This window comes from Rhipicephalus sanguineus, chromosome 10 (genome assembly GCF_013339695.2).
Source record: "Rhipicephalus sanguineus isolate Rsan-2018 chromosome 10, BIME_Rsan_1.4, whole genome shotgun sequence".
NCBI classification, from domain to species: domain Eukaryota; kingdom Metazoa; phylum Arthropoda; class Arachnida; order Ixodida; family Ixodidae; genus Rhipicephalus; species Rhipicephalus sanguineus.
Window position 1 is genome coordinate 6,930,083 of NC_051185.1, and position 18,933 is coordinate 6,949,015.

The 18,933-nt window shown below is 44.9% G+C and overlaps 1 protein-coding gene across 1 annotated transcript; it reads right to left on the reverse strand.

The window, feature by feature from the left end:
• Positions 1–9,774: 9,774 nt before the first annotated feature.
• On the reverse strand, positions 9,775–14,920 carry LOC119406916 (vacuolar protein sorting-associated protein 28 homolog). The gene is made up of 8 exons (XM_037673700.2): positions 14,702–14,920; positions 14,573–14,633; positions 14,027–14,116; positions 13,850–13,955; positions 12,238–12,339; positions 11,395–11,448; positions 11,243–11,334; positions 9,775–9,947 (listed from the first exon to the last, which is right to left on the reverse strand). The coding sequence occupies exons 1-8, from the start codon at positions 14,742–14,744 to the stop codon at positions 9,824–9,826; spliced, it is 672 nt and encodes a 223-aa protein (XP_037529628.1). The 5' UTR covers positions 14,745–14,920; the 3' UTR covers positions 9,775–9,823.
• Between the last annotated feature and the right edge of the window lie 4,013 nt (positions 14,921–18,933).

Sequence of the window (18,933 nt, forward strand, 5' to 3'; positions counted from 1 at the left end):
TAATGCCCTCGGGCCCTGAGATTATGTAAATAAATAAATAAATAAATAAATAAATAAATAAATAAATAAATAAATAAATAAATAAATAAATAAATAAATAAATAAATAGCGTACTCCACCAGTCGCTCGCGATCAAAGACAGAAAGGTCACAAAATAGCCTCGACGGGAAGGGAAGTAAATATGACGCTTTGTTGTTGTGAGGGATCAGCAGATACAAGTCCTTCAATATGTCTCACCCGAGGCCAGAATGTAAGTGTCGTCCAGAACTCCGAAAGGGGCTACAGAACTGCGCAGAAAAACAAGGAAAGGAACACAAACAGAACGTTCTAGAGTCTCAATGTCGTCCACCACTCTTCGTAAGCTCATGTTGCGCACAGTTGGCTGTCCTCCAAGGTTTTAGCGACATATTTGTTGTCCTACCCTCGACAGGCACTTTGGTGCACGTTAACTCTATCTCCAAACAGAGGACTGAATGTTGACCGACGAAGTAGTGTCTCTTTAAACGCACGTACTTTCCTACGTAATCAAAGAGTAAACCACGACGTAAAATTTATCCAGCGTATAGTGCCGGCTAATGAGTGTCTCTAAAGCACACGGACCTTCTAGACAAATAGCGCACGATATTTAGCGGAAATAATTGATTTTCCTTAAATTTCGTGATTGGTTACCAGCAAGACAGAAGTTGAGGGGAAGATGATGGCTTGGAGTGATGAGAAATTGCCGAAACGCAAATGTATCTGGCGCCAGCGTTTCTTACAAGAGTACTTGTCTACGTCAACGGGTCACCCCATTCTTGAGCCGATCGGTACGCACCTCTGGTTTTCGATAAATATATGTGCAAAAAGGAAAGCTCTTCATTGAAATACAGATAACCATGCAGGCGTAAATAAGGGCTCCAAAATGAGAGAGATAGAGAGGTTTATTTACAGAAAGGCTGAGAGGTCGGCCTAAGCGACAGCTTTGGCCTGCTGCTCTACATTGAGGAAGGGGAAGACAAAGATGAGATGAGGATGTTGTAGGTTGCCGGCGGATCTAGCCTTGCGAAACTTGAAGGCAATTGCCCCGCCCGGCAATTGCCTGCAATGGCAGACAAAGAGTAATGAATGACGATCGTAAATTAGGGAGATGAGTATCCAGTCACACTGGGGCAACCTTGAAGTCGTACATCCAGTCCAGCGGCTTGTAGGAAGGCTATGACCGCTCTCACGACCACGGTTGCACTGTTGGCGTCGGGCCAAGCGCCTCACACAGCCTCATCAGTTAATGACACATTATGAAATCGTTCTTGGAGGAAATCAGTTTCTGTCGTTCACGTGCGTATGCTGGGCAGGCACAAAATATGTGACGAAGTGTTTCTGGTAGGGGCGTGCGAATATTCGAGTTTCGAATTCGAATAGTACCTAATCGAATAATTCGGTTGGACTTTCGAATACCTCGTATTCGATCGAAGTTTCGAATAATTCGGCAGGACGAATATCTAAAACGCGACAAGGGCCAATGGCGCGACTTGGTTAGGGTGGGGTGGCTAAAACTAACGCTAACATCGTTACAGTAGGCATTTCGTTAAAATTTTCACCGATATTCTGCTTCGAAAGGGATGGCATGTTTACTTTGAAAGAGATTATGCATTTCCGCAAGAAAAAAGAACCATGAGAAAACTGTCAAGCCCTTCACAACTTCGCTTCCGAAACGAAGGCACGGAATTCTTTCGTAAGTTCGGTTGCGTATGCCGCAAGCGCCGTAAAACGTCCAGACTTAGGCCCGCGAAAACCTGGGTGGCTGGCTTCACAAGAGAAAATTTGTTCGCGCTGTGCAGTCGCCACTGCCGCACTGCACCACTCGTTCAGAAACTCCCATCGTTCCGGCGCGCAGTTCAAACGCTGCTGTGTACGGGCGCCCGTAGATTTTTGGGTCCGGAGAACTCATGACGATGAAGCAGAACATTGCGGTTGTCAAATAAGCCGCATTGCGTGACTATAAGGAAAAAAAAAATCACAGCATATCCACGGAGTGAATGATGATGAGTGGGCGAAGCTGCGGAGGTTCATCGGTAAACCGTGAATCTTCCGTGAATTCTGCCCAGTACATCATCACCGACGTGAGATCGGGCGCGTTTATACTAAAGGTTCGATGAGTTATGACGACTTGCAGCTCACTTTAATTTTACATGTACGCTGTGAATTTTCATTGTTTAGAAAACCATTGCTTTAGAAAACACCTTGCGTCTTTCGTTAAGCAGCTGGCGTCTTTTTCGTTTTGCTTTAGAAACATCTGGCGTTCTTTCGTTTTGTTTTTACAAAACATCTGGCGTCTTTCGTTGGTTTATTTCATCAATCAACGGCGTTTTGAACAAAATTTTTATTGTTTAATCACGCACAGGAGAAATCTCACCAGGCACTACCTTGGAGGTAAACAATGGCTGCTAATGGGAATGAGAGACAGAAGAAGTCGGCTTTTAGCTAACACTTACACTTCTACAGAGACAGAAGAATTCGGCTTTTAGTTAACGCGCACGCTGCGAATTTTTTATTGTTCAACAACGCACAGGAGAAATCTCCCACCGGCACCACCTTGGAGGTCAAAGGGTAAGACTTGTTACTCACTACTACGAGCACGACGAGGGACGAACGGGTGCCGCCTTAAGGAGCTTCGCCCCTAAAACTCGCTACCATACCCCCGTCTGTTAGCGGTTAGGAGGTTAGCAGTGCCGCTGCTGACTGGAATGGAGGCTCTTCTATCAACACGCCTGCGCGCCCATAAAAGATGAAAAAAAAAAAATTCCACAGCATATCCACGGGGTGAATGATGATGAGTGGGGCGAAGGTCTCGTACGGCAGGATCTTGGCGGCGGCGTCGCGCAGCTTCACGCCCAGTACATCATCAACGACGTGAGATCGGGCCGGTTTATACTAAAGGGTCGATGAGAGTCATGGCGACTTGCAGCTCACTTTAATTTTACATGTACGCTGTGAATTTTTATTGTTTAATCACGCACAGGAGAAATCTCACCAGGCACTACCTTGGAGGTAAACAATGGCTGCTAATGGGGAATGAGAGACAGAAGAAGTCGGCTTTTAGCTAACACTTACACTTCGACTTCTACTAACGTTTCCTACTGGAACATGCCAATGGCTGCTAATGGGGAACGAGAGACAGAAGAAGTCGGCTTTTAGTTAACGCGCACGCTGCGAATTTTTTATTGTTCAACAATGCACAGGAGAAATCTCCCACCGGCACCACCTTGGAGGTCAAGATCTGGTACTAGCGTTAAGACTGGTTACGCACTACGACGGGGACGAACGGGTGCCGCTTTAAGAAGCTTCGCCCCTAAAAAAAAAAAACACTCCCGCACAAGCGCGTAATAAAGCTGTCACTATACGCCATAGCGTCCTTGATTTTTCCCTTGTCTTGCCGTAACTGGCGGTACACGTTTCGTGTAAACATACACTATTCGATATTTTTGGCCACTATTCGGCACTATTCGATTCGAGATGAAATTTCACTAATTGCACACCCCTAGTTTCTGGCACTTCACAGTGATCACAATTGGGACCGGTGTCACTGCAGCCGATGATATGTGCATAACGTTCTGAACACAGCGAGGGGGACAGAAAGGCCGCATAGGAGGGCGTGCAAGATCGACATATGTGTACATTGAGACACACGGAAACAAACAATCTGCAATCACTTCATTTTGCCCGCGTGCGCTCGTCCTCTCCATCTGCCCCTATGGCGCACTAGCTTGCCCAAAGCTACCTGGAATATTCTGGGAGGCGCTAACTCAGCTCAGTAGTTACCCGTTCCTGCCCGGCGCACCGATACGTCGCGCTCCCTCGCGTGCTTTCCTTTGGTCCCACACCGTACCGTGCACGGGGTCGCGATAACATCCTACCATGGACACTTGGACTTTATACGGAACATTACGGCGACGGCAACTTTTTTGGAGTGTCGCATGAAGTCGCAACAATAAATGATGTATTTGTTCTCGAGACAAGTCAAATGACGTCATACGATATCTGACTTTTAAAGCAATACAAGCTATAGCCACGTTTTCATACAGATCGCTTATATGAAGCATTTTTCATGCCGTGAGATACTTTCAAGTGAACAGTACAGCTCACTTATGATAATGAGCTCATTTTGAGGAGGATTTGTTGACCCAAATTTGTTCCGTCACCGTGCACCCGGGCATTGCACATAAAGAAGATTGGTGATGGTCGATCAGAAAACACAATTTCTATGTAATCGACACACCCAAGTATAAAACGTTCGAAATGTCCGTGCGACGTGGCCCTAAAGGAAACAAAGTCCTCTAGTGGTAGTATAAATCAATCTCGCCTGCTTTTCCACGACAGAAAGGCCGTGTGGCTTAAACCCAAGAAACGTACAAAACAAACGCAAATCTCCGCGCTCCCGACGGCCTGCGATTTCGACGGACCATCATGGCGACAGTGGCGCCGCCTTTAATGTGCAGGCCACATCCGGCGATTAAGGGCGGGCACTTCCGTGCCACTCGCTTCCTCCTCCCTACTGGCATTCCCTACGATTCGGTGCGCGCAATGGCTTGCAGGCGACTCACGTCCCAGCGTAGATGCGATGCGCACCGGTAGCTGGCGATGACGGAAGTCAACCACCCGTGGCTTCGCGACAGCACTCTCCCAATGGAGCGTTTTCTCTGTCGCCGAGATTAAAGCAAGAAAGAAAAAAAAAAGGAGTGCCTAAACCATGCGCTTCAAAAACATTCATACCGATGACGAGAGGCACGCATTATCAACACTGACGACTTTATTTTTGCATGCGGGTGCGAGTGTAGGTCAGCTTTTGATGGAAACCCACGCAGGCACTGCGCGACTAAATGAGAGCTGGTCGCCGTTCTCCAAACGGGTGGGACGTCATATTTAGCCACCCCTTTGTACACACAAGGCAGACAAAAGGAAATGAAAAGCATTAAAGGGACACTGAAGAGGCAAACGATTTTTCTCATAGTAGTAAATTGCTCTTCCACAATTCCAAAATCACCACGCTTGCCGCGAGAAGACGCTTGGTGTGCGAGAAAACTCGCAAAAAAAAAAAAAAAATGCGGGCGGCGACGCCCCCTTGAAATTCCCGCACCAAACGTCGTGACGTCATAGATTTTGACGGCATCTACTAGGTCCTAAGTAGTTCTTAATCACTAAAAATGAAGCACATTGTACTCTGAGGAAGCCATAGACTTAACATACCAAGTTTCAGAAAATTTAGTTGAACCAATGTCGCCACAATACGAAAAATACACTATGAAATCCGTGACGTCAAGTGCCGCGATTTCGGCGCGAAATTTAAAATGAAACTTTGACCATCTCCTACATTTAATAAGCCTATGATGGTGAAATTAACGACATTCAGGGGTGCAACAGCCGAAATAGGATTTGGAGCAATTTTTGGAGCAGTAAAATGTTGCTTTTGGAGCACAAAAATCCAAATTTGGAGCAGGCTGCGAAAAAAACAAACCTGAACTTTTTAGTCCGAAATCCCAAATTTGGAGTAGTATAACAAAGAAGGCTTACTTTTAGAAAAGAAAACAAAAATACGTAAAAACCATTCAACATCATCTAAATCGTGCACAGTGCACATGAACACTGCTATTTCAATAAAAGCAGTGTGTTGAGCCACCCCACGGTGCGAACAATGACTAAATCAGTGCGAACTAAGTCCACATTAACATTTGCAGGACTTGTCGAATAATTCGACAGGCACTGGAAATGCTAATGTGGACCTGCGAACCTGGCAACCTGGAAATTTGGGAGATTCGTAAAGCAGGAGCAAGTGGGAGTGGAGAAAAAAGAAAACTGGCATACGCTTTTGTCTATTGTTTACAAAGGCCGCAGAAACGCCAAACACAACAGCTCCAAATGATTGCCAATAATATTTTAGACGTCAGCGATCATACTAGTACTCGTAATTACACGGCGCGCGCATGAATGAGTAATTAAGGAACAAAATGTACCATGTCCCTGACAGCTGGTACTAAAAGCCCCTTCTAAATCTCAGTATGCTTTTCCGTAGGACACCTGTGTACTGCGGCAAAAGTGGCTTAAAAAAACATTCTGCACGTAATAAAACAAGCATCAGGAAATTTGAGAGCTACTGTCCTTTTCTATTGCGATAGCAACTATATGGACACTCTCGACAAGTTTTTGCCGCCATCTCCCGTATAAAGTCCAAATTAATAACATATCCCTGTGCATAGTATGTTCTATCGTGGGCAAAAGCGTGCGACGATCGAACGGGGCTGAAGCAGATATCAAACGAGCCAGCCCATCTCCGTCGCTCGGGAAGCCTGCCATCGAAGCATAGAGGAAACGCCCCGCCCGTCTTGAACGAGCATGAAAAGACGCGAGAGGGGGGCGGGTGGCTGTCGCTCGAGCAGCAACTTTTAACTTTGATTCTAAGGGCGTGGGCCCGATCGCTGACGCGCGCGCTATCTCGGCAGCCATCAGCGGGCGGCTCGTTTATCCTGCTACGTGCTGCGCTGTCAGTGCGAAGACGCTGTGCAGAAAGAGCATCTTTCCCTGGAAACGCCGTATTCTCTTACACCAACGTTTTGTAGAGTTACGCGAGATCGGATACAAAAGGGTTTGCTGCCAGCCTCACTTCGTATAGCATTACAATTTGTTGCTATCGCATTCACTGCTTCGTCCTTCCAGTGAAACTGACTTTTTTCTTTTATTACGCGGGGGGTTAAGGTTAGGGTCTGCGCGTCTGTATTGGATGACGATGCCCACACTGCAGATGACCAACGCGGCCTCCATTTCTCGCTGAAATTGGCGCAAGTGAGAAAATTTTAAGCTGGCCGGGCATTTTGGCGCAGCGTGGCGCAATTTTAACAAATTTCACGGTTTTGGCTCAGCTTGGCGCAAAAATAAGGAATTGTATCAAATTGGCGCAATTGGCGCAGCTGTTGCATCCCTGGTCACATTACAGCTCTCACAGTAAAATTTATCAATGTAAACCTGTTCATTGTTTCACTTTAGTGCTCCTTTAAGTTAACTATTGAGGGTCAATTTCAGTCGCCCTACTGCCTTTCGGTGACCTTAAGATGACCTTTACTGCAATATATATGGCCTATAAAACTACGATACCAGTGCGACATGTAGTAGCCTAATACATCATTACCGCTATCAATGCTAGAGCATTTCATTCGAAAGCGCGATACTTTGTTACCTTGTCTCTATAGTCTCAATGGTTTCCATATCGGAGACTACCGTGACCTGCTATTTGTTATGAGGTGTTAGAGATGATACAAAGAGACAAAGAACATGAGAAATGGCGGAACAAAAACTAATAGCTAATCAAGCACAGATGAAAAACAGCGCTACACCGTTGTGTTAAAATGCATAAAAACACACTATTCATGTGTGGCTGGAACACCGTGCGTCCACAGAACTGACGCGCCTCAATATGCGCTGAACTGAACACGGCTGATCATATGAATATATATCTATCATTTGCTTCAGAAAATTATTGTAGCCAAAAGGAGCACAGTGGTGACGCCCACGAGTCGTCTGCACAGTAACTTCAGACAGAACAAGTTAGAATCGCAGAATTTTGCACTGACCATAGGCGTGCGCAGGGTTCCCCATTAGAGGGGGGGGGGGGGCAAAGTCTCATCGCAGCCTCCCCCCTCCCCTTTAGCTGAGTCCAAAGTCATGATTTGCAGTGGATGAAAAAAAAAAATCAGTTTCACCACAAAGGCGAAGCAATGAATGCGATAGTAACGAATTGTAATGTTAGACGAAGTGAGGCTGGCAGTTAACTCTTTTGGATCCGGTCTCGCGTAACTACAAAACGCTGGTGTAAGAGAACACGGCCGCTCCAAGGAGAGATGCGCTTTTCGCACAGCACGTAGAAGGTTATACTAGCCATCCACTGATATATATATATATATATATATATATATCGTATGCTTAATCATGAGCTACACAGACGTGACAGATCTCGAGCATTTTTGTCGTGAGGCACCCCATGCGGTCACCGTGTGCTCTGTATCTCCAACAACAAAAAGCTCTGTATCTTATACCGGTGTCACACGCGCACTTTTGATCCCGATTAGGGGTGATCTAGATCAGATTTCTTGATCGTGATCAACTATCATCGCTGTTACGCGGTCCCAACTAATCTGGATCGAGTTTGGCGCAGACGTCAGTCAAATTGCGATCTGGGACACAGACCACGATCAAAATTGCCCGTGTGACACCAGTACTAGAATCGGCGCCCAGATTTTGGTCATTCTGGATATCGGAATTGATACGTTTCTCGAAACCTGACTAACCCTGTTCAAAGGTTTATTGTTGTCCCAAAGACTTCGTCAGCACGATATCGAGCCATTTATTGCCGCTGGCTCTAAGGTTCCATAAAATAATTTTCTAATATATACTACGTAAGGCATACGGGCACCGCCATCATGGGCTGTTAAACGAATGTTTTCATGTGCATTTTTCAACAGTTTCCAACAGTTTTCATGTGCATACGCCCACCGTAACACTGTTCGCTTAGTTGTTCAACATAAAACACGTCAAGGTTAACAGCCCAGCATGGCGGCACCGAAACCCGTCCGTAAGATAGTCTATATGTAATTGAATTTTTTTTCGTATTGCTCCATTCCTCGGCCTTTTTTCTGGCTTCCCCGTGAAAACAATCTGTCGGCTAGTATACTTTTCATAAACGGAAGTACTTCGACATTACAAAGTAAAGTGCAAATTTTACTCAGTGCATTATATTGAGGTTTAACTGTATTTGATGTAGCTGTTTTGAAGAAATTACGAAGTATAATACAGGCTATAGCATCTGTGATCTAAATTATTTGGATGGTAGATATACACAATGCGATATCAACGTCAACCTTCATGGAACTGATTTAGCAGGATGTATTTTTTATGCATGAAATTCAACACATTAAAGGGACACTAAAGGCAAATATTAAGTCAACGTTGATTGTTGAAATAGCGGTCCAGAAACCTCGCAGTGCTACTTTTGTGCCAAGGAAGTGCTTATTTTGAAATAAAATCACGTTTTACTGGTCCGCATCGCGTTAGCGCACTTCAAATCACCCGCCTGAAAGCGGTCTCTCTCACGTCACTGTTGCCGTGCCCAACGTTGCCCGCCTTTACTGCGCGGCGGCGTGCACCATTCGGGCATCCGGCAACATCACATGCATGCGGAATTTTGTCGAACTATCTGTCAGAGCGACTTTCACGAGTGTGCAAAACATACGCGGCAGTAAGCGATACCGAAACTACCACTGAGACGCGACCGCGTGTGCGAAGCAGGGCGCCGGGCGAAGCGCAGTTCGGCGAAAACGGAACCTTTGAACCACGTGCCGTTCCCCATGGCAACGCCAAGGAGGTTCTTTTTTCCATGAATCAAACAGAAACGAACAAGCAGCATTTTATTACGTCTCTTGATGCACGGAAGATTCTTTTTTTTATTGGCTAGTTAGATTATGAGTAATTAATTGTAGTTAGACTCTCTCACGTCATCGGGATCATTTCCAAAATGTCCCGCTCGTGGCGCTCATAGTGTGATACATTTAGCTTAATTTCTCGGTAAGTAGGGCACTGCTGTTGATAATATTGCCGTTTTTTTGTCACAGTGAAGCTCATACAATGAGCTTTCACTCTGACATAAATTGTTATGCCTTTAGTGTCCCTTGAATGCACTTAGAAGGATCACGTGGATTGATTTTCAAAACTATGCTTGCGACACTTTTTCATAGATATCAACAAACGCTGGGCTCATGAAACAAAGCATGATTACATTTATTGCTCTCTTGCTATATGACAGTCACGTAGAGTTGTGAAGGATCCGGTTGAAGGCATTGTACGAAGATTCCAAGTCAAAGATGAGTTGGCGCACTTGGCTCTCATTCAGCTCGTCCGAAGCGGCCATTGACGACATGGTCTGCAGCCTAGTTCGTTGCAGCAATGAGCAACAACAGCACACAGTAAGAGACATGACTTGGAACATGTGCACCAATAGCATCCGTACATATGAACTACTAGCCTTCAGAAATGGAAGCCAAGCTTTACAATGAACAATGTTAGAGAGGCATTTAAGTCGCCTTAAGTGCATTGAATGCAATATCAGCACAAAACAGAGAGAGACACGGATCCCAATGGTGCGGCCGGTGAAGCCGTGGTGTGCCTGGGCGGCATGTCGACTATATCGATGCCCACGTCACGACATGATCGACCTTGCAACTTAAGGTAGATTGCCACGTGATGTGATAATTGGTCATGTGCTTAATAGGGTGAAGTCAATTCTGGTAGTGGGCTAGGATATGTACGTAAAATCCTGGCAACGCCCCTCCTGTGAAAAATCTGAGACTAATTTTATAGTCTTGGAAGGTATACACAGCGTACAAGTAGAGTGTAATGTTGAAGACCCACTTTTTAAACAGAGCAGCAGATTCCCATCATTGGTCAAGAAATATTTAGTATCGAGGCAGCATGTTTGGATTGGCGCACTCCTCTGGACCATTACTATGCATACTATTTACTGACTTAACTAAACAGGCTGCAGTACCCTGAAAATCCGAGTTTCACATTTTTATCAGAGCAGCGCATTTCCAAGACAAAGCGCATGTCGGCTGCCGACACTTGGCAGCACCTGCCCAATGCAAATGAGACAGAATGCCAGAGGCGGACTGCCGCCACTCCCTCGAAATGGAGGACATTGAGCAATGGTGGGAAAAGAACACTGCAATGTAAGTAGCTCCACTCACACTAGTTCCTTCAAAAAGTTTTCGTTAACATGTTTCTGTGATGCATTCTGCTAATTCTATGAGTGCTTCTGGCACTTTAAAAAAAGGTGATTCAGGGCTCCTGAACAAGACACCCAAGACGACATCAAAAGACATGCTTGTACAGGTATATCTGTGTACTCATGCAGGAGCATTAACAGAAACTGAAAAAAAATAAAAACTGGAACAACTTGTACTTTTTCTTTGTAGATAATATCCTTGCTTTTAGATTCAACTATCTCATTTTGCCTTTGAAAAATGAGAAAACTTTCAGTCACATATTTGATGCATTAGCCAACACACCTGACATTTTCACTGTCCCCATGTCAATTACCCATTTAACAGAACTGCTGGTAGTGCAGTAAACAATTAAACGAAGGTACACATTTACATAAGAAGGATTTTCCCTTGAAGGTAAGACCCCATAAAGAGAAGTTTTTATCTTCAAGCATGTTTCTTACCATTCATCTACCTTGGCTTTGCCTTCAAAGTTGGCTGGTATTAGACTGAGCCGGCTCATGGTCTCACTCAACTCTCTCAGGTCTGGTTGCAGCTGCAATAGGCAAGGCAATGATCAACCAGTCTGCCAAACACTCTTGGACTATCAGCTCACCTCATCCATGGATTTGATCTCCAGGCGTAGCTTATCGATAATTGTGATGAACAGCTGAAAGAAAAAGGCCAGCAGTTGGAGAAGGCGCATGGGCGAAGTGTGCCCTTCACCTCAGCAACAATAACCAGGCATACACAAAAGAAACAGACATGTGTCCTGCCTTTTGAAAAGAATGAAGATGGTACCGAAATAGCACTATTTCACTTAGTCTTATACTGTACAAATGAAACAAACAAAGTGTCCCAAGTTCATTTTCGCATTTGTAAGCTACAAAGCTGGTCCGGCGTCAAGAGGCACAACCTAACAAGACAAGAAAGGGAAGGTCACGCATACCAGCATGTCCGGTGCATTTTCTCCTAGAGCAACCTACACACGTTTTTCAAAATTCCACCTAACACATGGCCTTCATTATGACAACCTTCACATAGTAACACGAAATAGCTTCTCTTTCAACAACTACGTTTATTCTGTCATACCTTTAGAAATGTCTCCTCATGGCATAACCTCTTGTATTCAATAAGGTAACCACCCAAACAACCAATAGACATTATATCATCATTCACCCTCTGCACCCTACCGCATCATACCTTGAGCATGCAGACTTATGTGTCTGTGCACACAATCACTGGGTGGCTAAATGTGTCTATCACTGTACAAGACCAACAGCTAGCTGCACACTCCGAATATTGCCAGGCTTACAGCAAAGGAGAACCAAAGGTGCCGTGAGACATACTTTAAAGCTGCCCACAAACTCCACCACATTAGGCTAGTCTTTGCTGCAGTGAAGTAGTGAAATACCGACACAGAGAGCGAGGTGATATGGTGCACTGGCACCGCTCTTACCGACACAATGTCAGCAATGCATTTGCTTGTGTTCCCTTTGTCATCCTTGATGGTAATAGGCCTGTCCTCACGGATTCGTTCCATGGCAGCAGGGCAGTCCAGCTACGCACAAACCAACCAATGGGAAGCAATAAGGGAGAAGTCAACGAGCATATGAAATTACCAGGCGCGGTGCCAGGACTTTTTTACTGGGGGGCACCCACAACAAGTGGGTGCCCCCCAGTAAGTTTCAGGGGGGCAAGGGGGGGGGGGGAGGTAGGTGCAAATTTTAGGGGGTAAGTTGCCCCCCCCCCTGATGCTGATCTGGAAATGACCTAAGTTGCTTACGAAATAGGCATGACGGTTTATCACTCCCTGCTTCCTGCACGTGATAATACAGAAGCCTTGGAAAGCTGATAGCAATGAGTGTTTTGGAGGGAGCCTTTGACTACGCTTGCTAACGACATTGTGCATTAAATTCTGTAGAATGTGCTCTGCTTTTTGATGCATTTAAGCTTGTGCACACCATAGCTGTAGTCCCACAAATTATATTGCATGCAGCTTTTGATACTGTGACATGACTGCCTTTTAAATTAAGGAGGGGAATGGTTCGAGAGCTCATTTCTTTGTCAGACACAACCTTATGAAACCAACAGGCAATGAAGCCAAGGAAAGTATAGGGCAAAAACTTGCTTGACCCTCACAGTGTTATGAAGCTCGGTGGTGCCTAAGAAAACTGTAATGCTGCACACCTCCTAACTGTTTTACTACGGTAAGCAATGCATTCCTAGATTAACCTTCCCTAGGTCTCATCGGTCTACATTAGCCTCAAGGAACTGTTGTGAAGTGGATACCACTTATCTGCAGCCAGATTTCTAGTACCAACAAATTGTGCAAGAGGTGCTGCTGGCAGCTCCACCAGTGAAACGAAGGTGAAAGTGCAATTTAATGCATGTTACTTCTCAGCATGCATTAATCACAGGTGCACCATTGCTGCCATGTGTACCTGCCCTCACTATTCTGTTCAATCCATGAAAGCCCCAGAATTTTAGTTGCTCTATTGTAGTTTCAAGGCATATGGAAGCCCCTTAGTTGAAACAAGAGCCTTTAAGTTGATTAAAGCTCCTCAGCTTCCAAGAAAAGAGAAATTAGCCAAAAAAAGGAAAGCAGGCCTGCACAGTATGAATGCGTAAAGCACAGGGATGTGTTTAGTGCAGCCATTAAGAGAAGATTTGCACAATACCAGGAACCTTAACCTAGATCAGACATATTTTGAGATGCATTCTCGTGATAAGCAAATAGACAGGCTGACAATAGAGTGAACTTGGGCATGTTGGTGCAGCATAGTGAAACACACAGCGCAAAATTATGATGGGGACACAGGAAGGACACAGCGCTGTGTGTGTTTCCTTCGTGTGTCCCTGTTGTAATTTTGCACTGTGTGTTTCACTAGACAGGCTGCTTGTAATTCTAATGAGGGACTGCCCTGGATGTAGTCCAAATTAATGCGAGCTGGAAATAAAGCTCAGCCCAATATCTCCTTCAATGTGCCGCCAAGATGATCAGTGATTCTGTTTAGGTATCGTAGACAAGAAAGCAACAGTGGTCGCACATTTCCTACACGAGGACTCACCCGAAAGGCAGCCATGAAAGCTTCCACTGTAGAGAATTCTGGTCCTTGCACCTGCTTGAATGCTGCCTTGTACTGGACCAGAAGCTTTGAACAAGCAGCAGTGTACCTGCGTTAACGTTTTTGGTTGCACATTCCAATTAGGCACAAACACAAGCACGCACATAATTACCAACTTACTCTTTTGGCGTCACGCAATCTTTAATGTAGGCCTTCTCTAGGCACTGAAGTGTGTTGATTACAGCATACAAATCAGCCATGTTGTCATACCTGTTCGAAATAACAAAAGTATCAGTTCACTCCACGCGACATGAAAATCGCGCAGTTTCGGAAAGCTCACATAAGCAACTGTGTTGCCACTTTGCTTATTTTGATGTCACCAAATACCAATATGAAACAGCTGTGTTTTGGAGGTCTGAAGTTAGTTCCCTGTAACTTTCGATAACTGCACTGTCATAGATATGGCCTTCCAAGATTATTTCAAGCGGAAAGAAACTACTTTCATGAGCTTCCATTTTTGTGGTATACTAGACAGCTTGCTTCCAGACGTTATCGTTCCGTACGAGACAGTCGGCTATTTCACGAAAACAAAGTAAGCGTAAAGCCTACAGCGAAGATTATTTACAGTTACGTAAGATGTGAGCCGCAAGCGACAGCTAGGATCTGGTCGATAAGAACAGGCTTGCACAGCTAAAAAAAGAAAAACCGTATCGCTGCAGGACTCACTTCTCACGCTCCCGTGACGTTCTCTGAAGCCGAACTTCTTCGTACAGCTCAGGACGGTGCTCTGAAAACGAAACATCGGTGCAAGGTGAATGACTCAACCGTAGTTCAGGGCGGAACAGGGGCCCGTACCTTGGTTGTTGGTTTGCGACATGAGAGCTGCGAAGGAAGCCATGATGTTGTACTGCCGCTCGGCTCGAACGATTGCTGGGCTTATTAAGCGGGCACCGGTACACGTTCACCGCGTACAGCTATCGTTTATAACTGTCAAAAGCGATATGCACCACCGCTGACATACCACAGCTTGCAGAAACAACAGAGCAATCAACTTAGCATTGGCTTCTGTGTTGGCTCGACTTGGCATGACAGATAATTATACGTGTGGTTTTATACAATGAAAAAAAAAAACAACCAATAGAAAATAAATCAGGCTAAATTTTTTTATATATGATTTAAATTTTGTTATTCAATCCATTAATTAAAAAAACATACATGTTTTTTTTATATTGAGGGCGCTACATACAATTCTACTTCAAGAGACTCGGTAGCTTTGTTTCTCTTGCAGACATGTAGCTGCGTCACATCCACAGTCACATCCAAGGCTACTTTCTTTCCTAGCTAGCAAGCGAGCTTGTGTTGGCGCCGTGAAACGATGGGTCACGAAAACATCTGGTATTCCCACCCCAGGAAGTATGGACCTGGCTCCCGGTACTGGTAAGTTGATAAATGCACTACCTGCTACTCGTTAAACGTTTGTTCGGGGAAATATATGTTTTCATTAAACTGCTGCACGTCTCTGAAATGCCTGCAGTCACTAGGCCTAGCGTCTGTAGTATCCACGTGTGACCATGCATTGTATCTTCAGTTACTGTGACAAAGCCGCCGCGCTGTTAAAGGTTTTCAGCCAGCATCAGCAAACGTGTGCTCGTTACCAAAATTTGGTCCGTTACAACACTGTACCATAGAACAGTTTTTGGGTGTGTGTTTGATGCCCGGTCGGCGCTGCCGGCCTGGCATTCGCGGTGTTCAGGGTTCGTGCTTGACGCTTCCGCCCGAGGCTAAAAAAACCTAAGAAGCAGCAGTGACGACTGTTTACACATATATTATGTATACACGTGTTTGTCCTGGTAACTCAGTGAATGCTTCGTGGCAACGTCATTGTGAGCACCCTTAGCTGTCGATTACGAATGTGGCTGTTACATGTACCCGGTTGCAAACGTTCATGTGGTCGCAAAAAGCCTTATATCTTTTCTTTTTTACAGCCGAGTCTGTGCCAACCACCACGGGCTCATCCGCAAGTACGGCCTGAACATCTGTCGCCGTTGCTTCCGACAGTACGCAGCTGACATTGGATTTAAGAAGGTAAGTGCTTCAGAACCTTTCCCGTTGCATTCTACGTTTTGTCTGAAGCAGTAAATTTTTGGTTAAAAGCAAATGACCGCGTTTAGAGCTTGTGTATCTGGGACGTTGTCTTCAGTAATCACGCAAAGTTAAACACGGTGAGACACCCGATTCGAAATGCTCTATTAATTTCCATCAACATTGTAATACATGCATAACTAAAGCTTGTCTCTTCAGATACTTTCGCAGTTAATTTGAGAGTTAATTACATAACGAAGTAAAACGGGTTTTTCGGAGGCCCATGGTTTCATTGATAACTGGATGAGCCATTTGTATGCCATTGTATGCATGGCGCAGAGCATCTACAATCTTCTGACATAATCATTGCCTACAGTGTTAATGTCGAACCGTCTACATACATGTATGCACTAGACTGCTTCATGTTTGTGTTGAGTAGTTTTTGCGCTAAAAGAATACAAAACTGCAAGGTGGAAGTATGAGGCCCGACATATCATTCCAGAATAGCATTTCTCAGCCTGTGGCGACTTGCATTGCCAGTACACTGCAAAGTCTAGTTAATAGCAAGCATTCACTGAGCTCCTCCCGCCAGGCGGCGCCAGCGAGTCCGATGCTGTGGTCATTCAGTGATCTGGCATATGACAGTCTGATGTTTGGCGGCACTGCACCTCACTACTCCATTTTCTTGGAAAAAATATCAAAACATATTTTGTCGAGAACTTTGGCTGTAGTCAAACGATCACATCCGCGCGCGACGAGTATGGCGACTGCCACACTAGAGCGCACCCCTTGCGGATGTCACGTGAATACCTCCTACATGAAGCCATAGACACAGAGAATACCCTTGGTTCTTTTGACACCCCTCAGCCAATCCAAATGCCCTCGTGCCGTCCTTTGATTATTTTTTTTTTTTAGGTTCTGCTGATGTCCTTGGTTATGTTCGCATCCAACTTGACCATTGAAGGCTGATCTTTGTGGATAGGGTCGATATGATCATTATAGGGGTCATACTTTTAAAGGAAGCCTATTCTATGTCCACTGCAAGATTAAGGCCTCTCCTTATAGTCTCCAAAATTTGCCATGTCCAGATTTCATTTTACGCTCGCATATTTCTTAATTTCATCACACCATCTTTTGACATCCTCTGCTCTGTCTCCAATCTCATGGTCTCCATTCATGATCTCATCATTACCCGCCACGGTGGTCTAGTGGTTATGGTGCTCGACTGCTGACCTGCCCGTCGGGGAGATGGAATCCTGGTCGTGCGGCCGCACGTTCAGTGGGGGTGAAAATGTTAGACACCCATGTACTTAGATTTAGGTGCACGTTAAAGAACCCCAGGTGGTCGAACTTTCCAGAGCCCTCCACTACAGTGTCTGTCATAATCATGTCGTGGTTTTGGGACATTAAACCCCCAATTATGATTTCGTCATTCTGACCATAGGTTATATATCCTTTGCATTGCATGGCCAGCCCATGTCGTTTTTTCCCCCCAATTGTCTTGTGATGCAGCCTAGCGTATTCCCATGTCTAATGTTACGCCTGTGATTTTCAGCGTCCATCGCAGGCAGCTAGGTTCTTAGCTTCTTGACTCTCCTTGGCAACCTCAGTTTCTGCTCCATATATTACTACCAGCAGTATGCAATGGTTGCATGCTGTCTGCTTTAGTGGCAAGTTACCAGTCATGATATGGGAACGCATGTGCTCCAGCCCATCTTTATTCTGGGATGAATTTTCTTTGCATTAAAAGCCCCCTTTCCCCTTAGTAATTGATCTAGATACATATACTCGGCATGGATTTTAGGGTCCAGAAAGCAAAAGGAAAGTGACACCAAGATTTGTCTAGATGCTGCTGACCAATTCCCCTGCATATATGTACCTCAGACCCAGTACTACTAGTGTAACACAAGAAACTGCACTGTGTTAAACAAGTGTACTCCTCATCATTGAATTTGAAACACAATTGTATATCTAGTCAGTTGCAACCACCACAATGTGGCAATAGTCATAAATGTTCGGTACATGTCTTGAGGATACTAAAATTAGTTTTACAACACTATACTTGCGGACAACTTTTCTTGGCAATGAAGGGAAGGCTAGAGAGCCAAACTGCGCATGTGCTACCACTGAAGATTATAGTCCCACAATTGCGTCCATGTTTTCTGCGTGAGAATAAAAAAAACATTACTTTATTTACTATGGGACGCTGTTTGAAGAGGGTCAGCGCGCACCAAGGAGATATTTATATTTGTTTTGCTTTATGCGTTGTCATTTCGCGTTTTTGCACCTGTGAAAACGTCTCACCTTTTACGTACACCTCACAGTCAAAATGGCGTCTTCGTCTTCGGGTGAGTGCTCATCACCCTCCTGCTTTTCCAACAACTCGCCGAGGGAGCTTGTGACGAATTTCACTAAATGTCTGTGTAAGCCTGTGACGGCCGCTCGAATAATCAAATGGCCGTCACAGGAGGTACGGAGGGTTCACAAATGAAAACTAAATTCGAAACGCGCCGACTGGACTACTTCGCGGAGCAGTACGTGTGCAGTAGCTCCGCGCCTGTAGCCTTTCCTTCGTTGCCAAGAAGAGTTGTCCGTGAGTATAGCATTAATTGTTTGTTACGTTAAGAGCATTTATAGTTTCATTACGCAATAATCAGACGTGGTCCTACTCGTTCCAGCATAAAAGCTGATTTTACATAACTTGTCCTTTAATCTAAGCACGAGCATGTCAAATAGGTATGATTGTTGTGATGCAGTGCCTGTGCTCGTAAAAGTGTTGTTTGCCAAACAATATCGATATTGCAAGTTTACTTTGTTGCACAACTTGAAATCAGTTGGATTAACTGTGCACATAAATGCCAAGATCTCATGCTTCGTAAATTCTTTTTCTTTCAGCTGGACTAAACTCTGGAGGTGGCGACTGTGGGATGCTAATTAAATAAACCACCAGCCTGCCTAAGGCAGCCCTGGGCCAAAAAAAAAAAAAATGAATGCCTCAGAGCCTG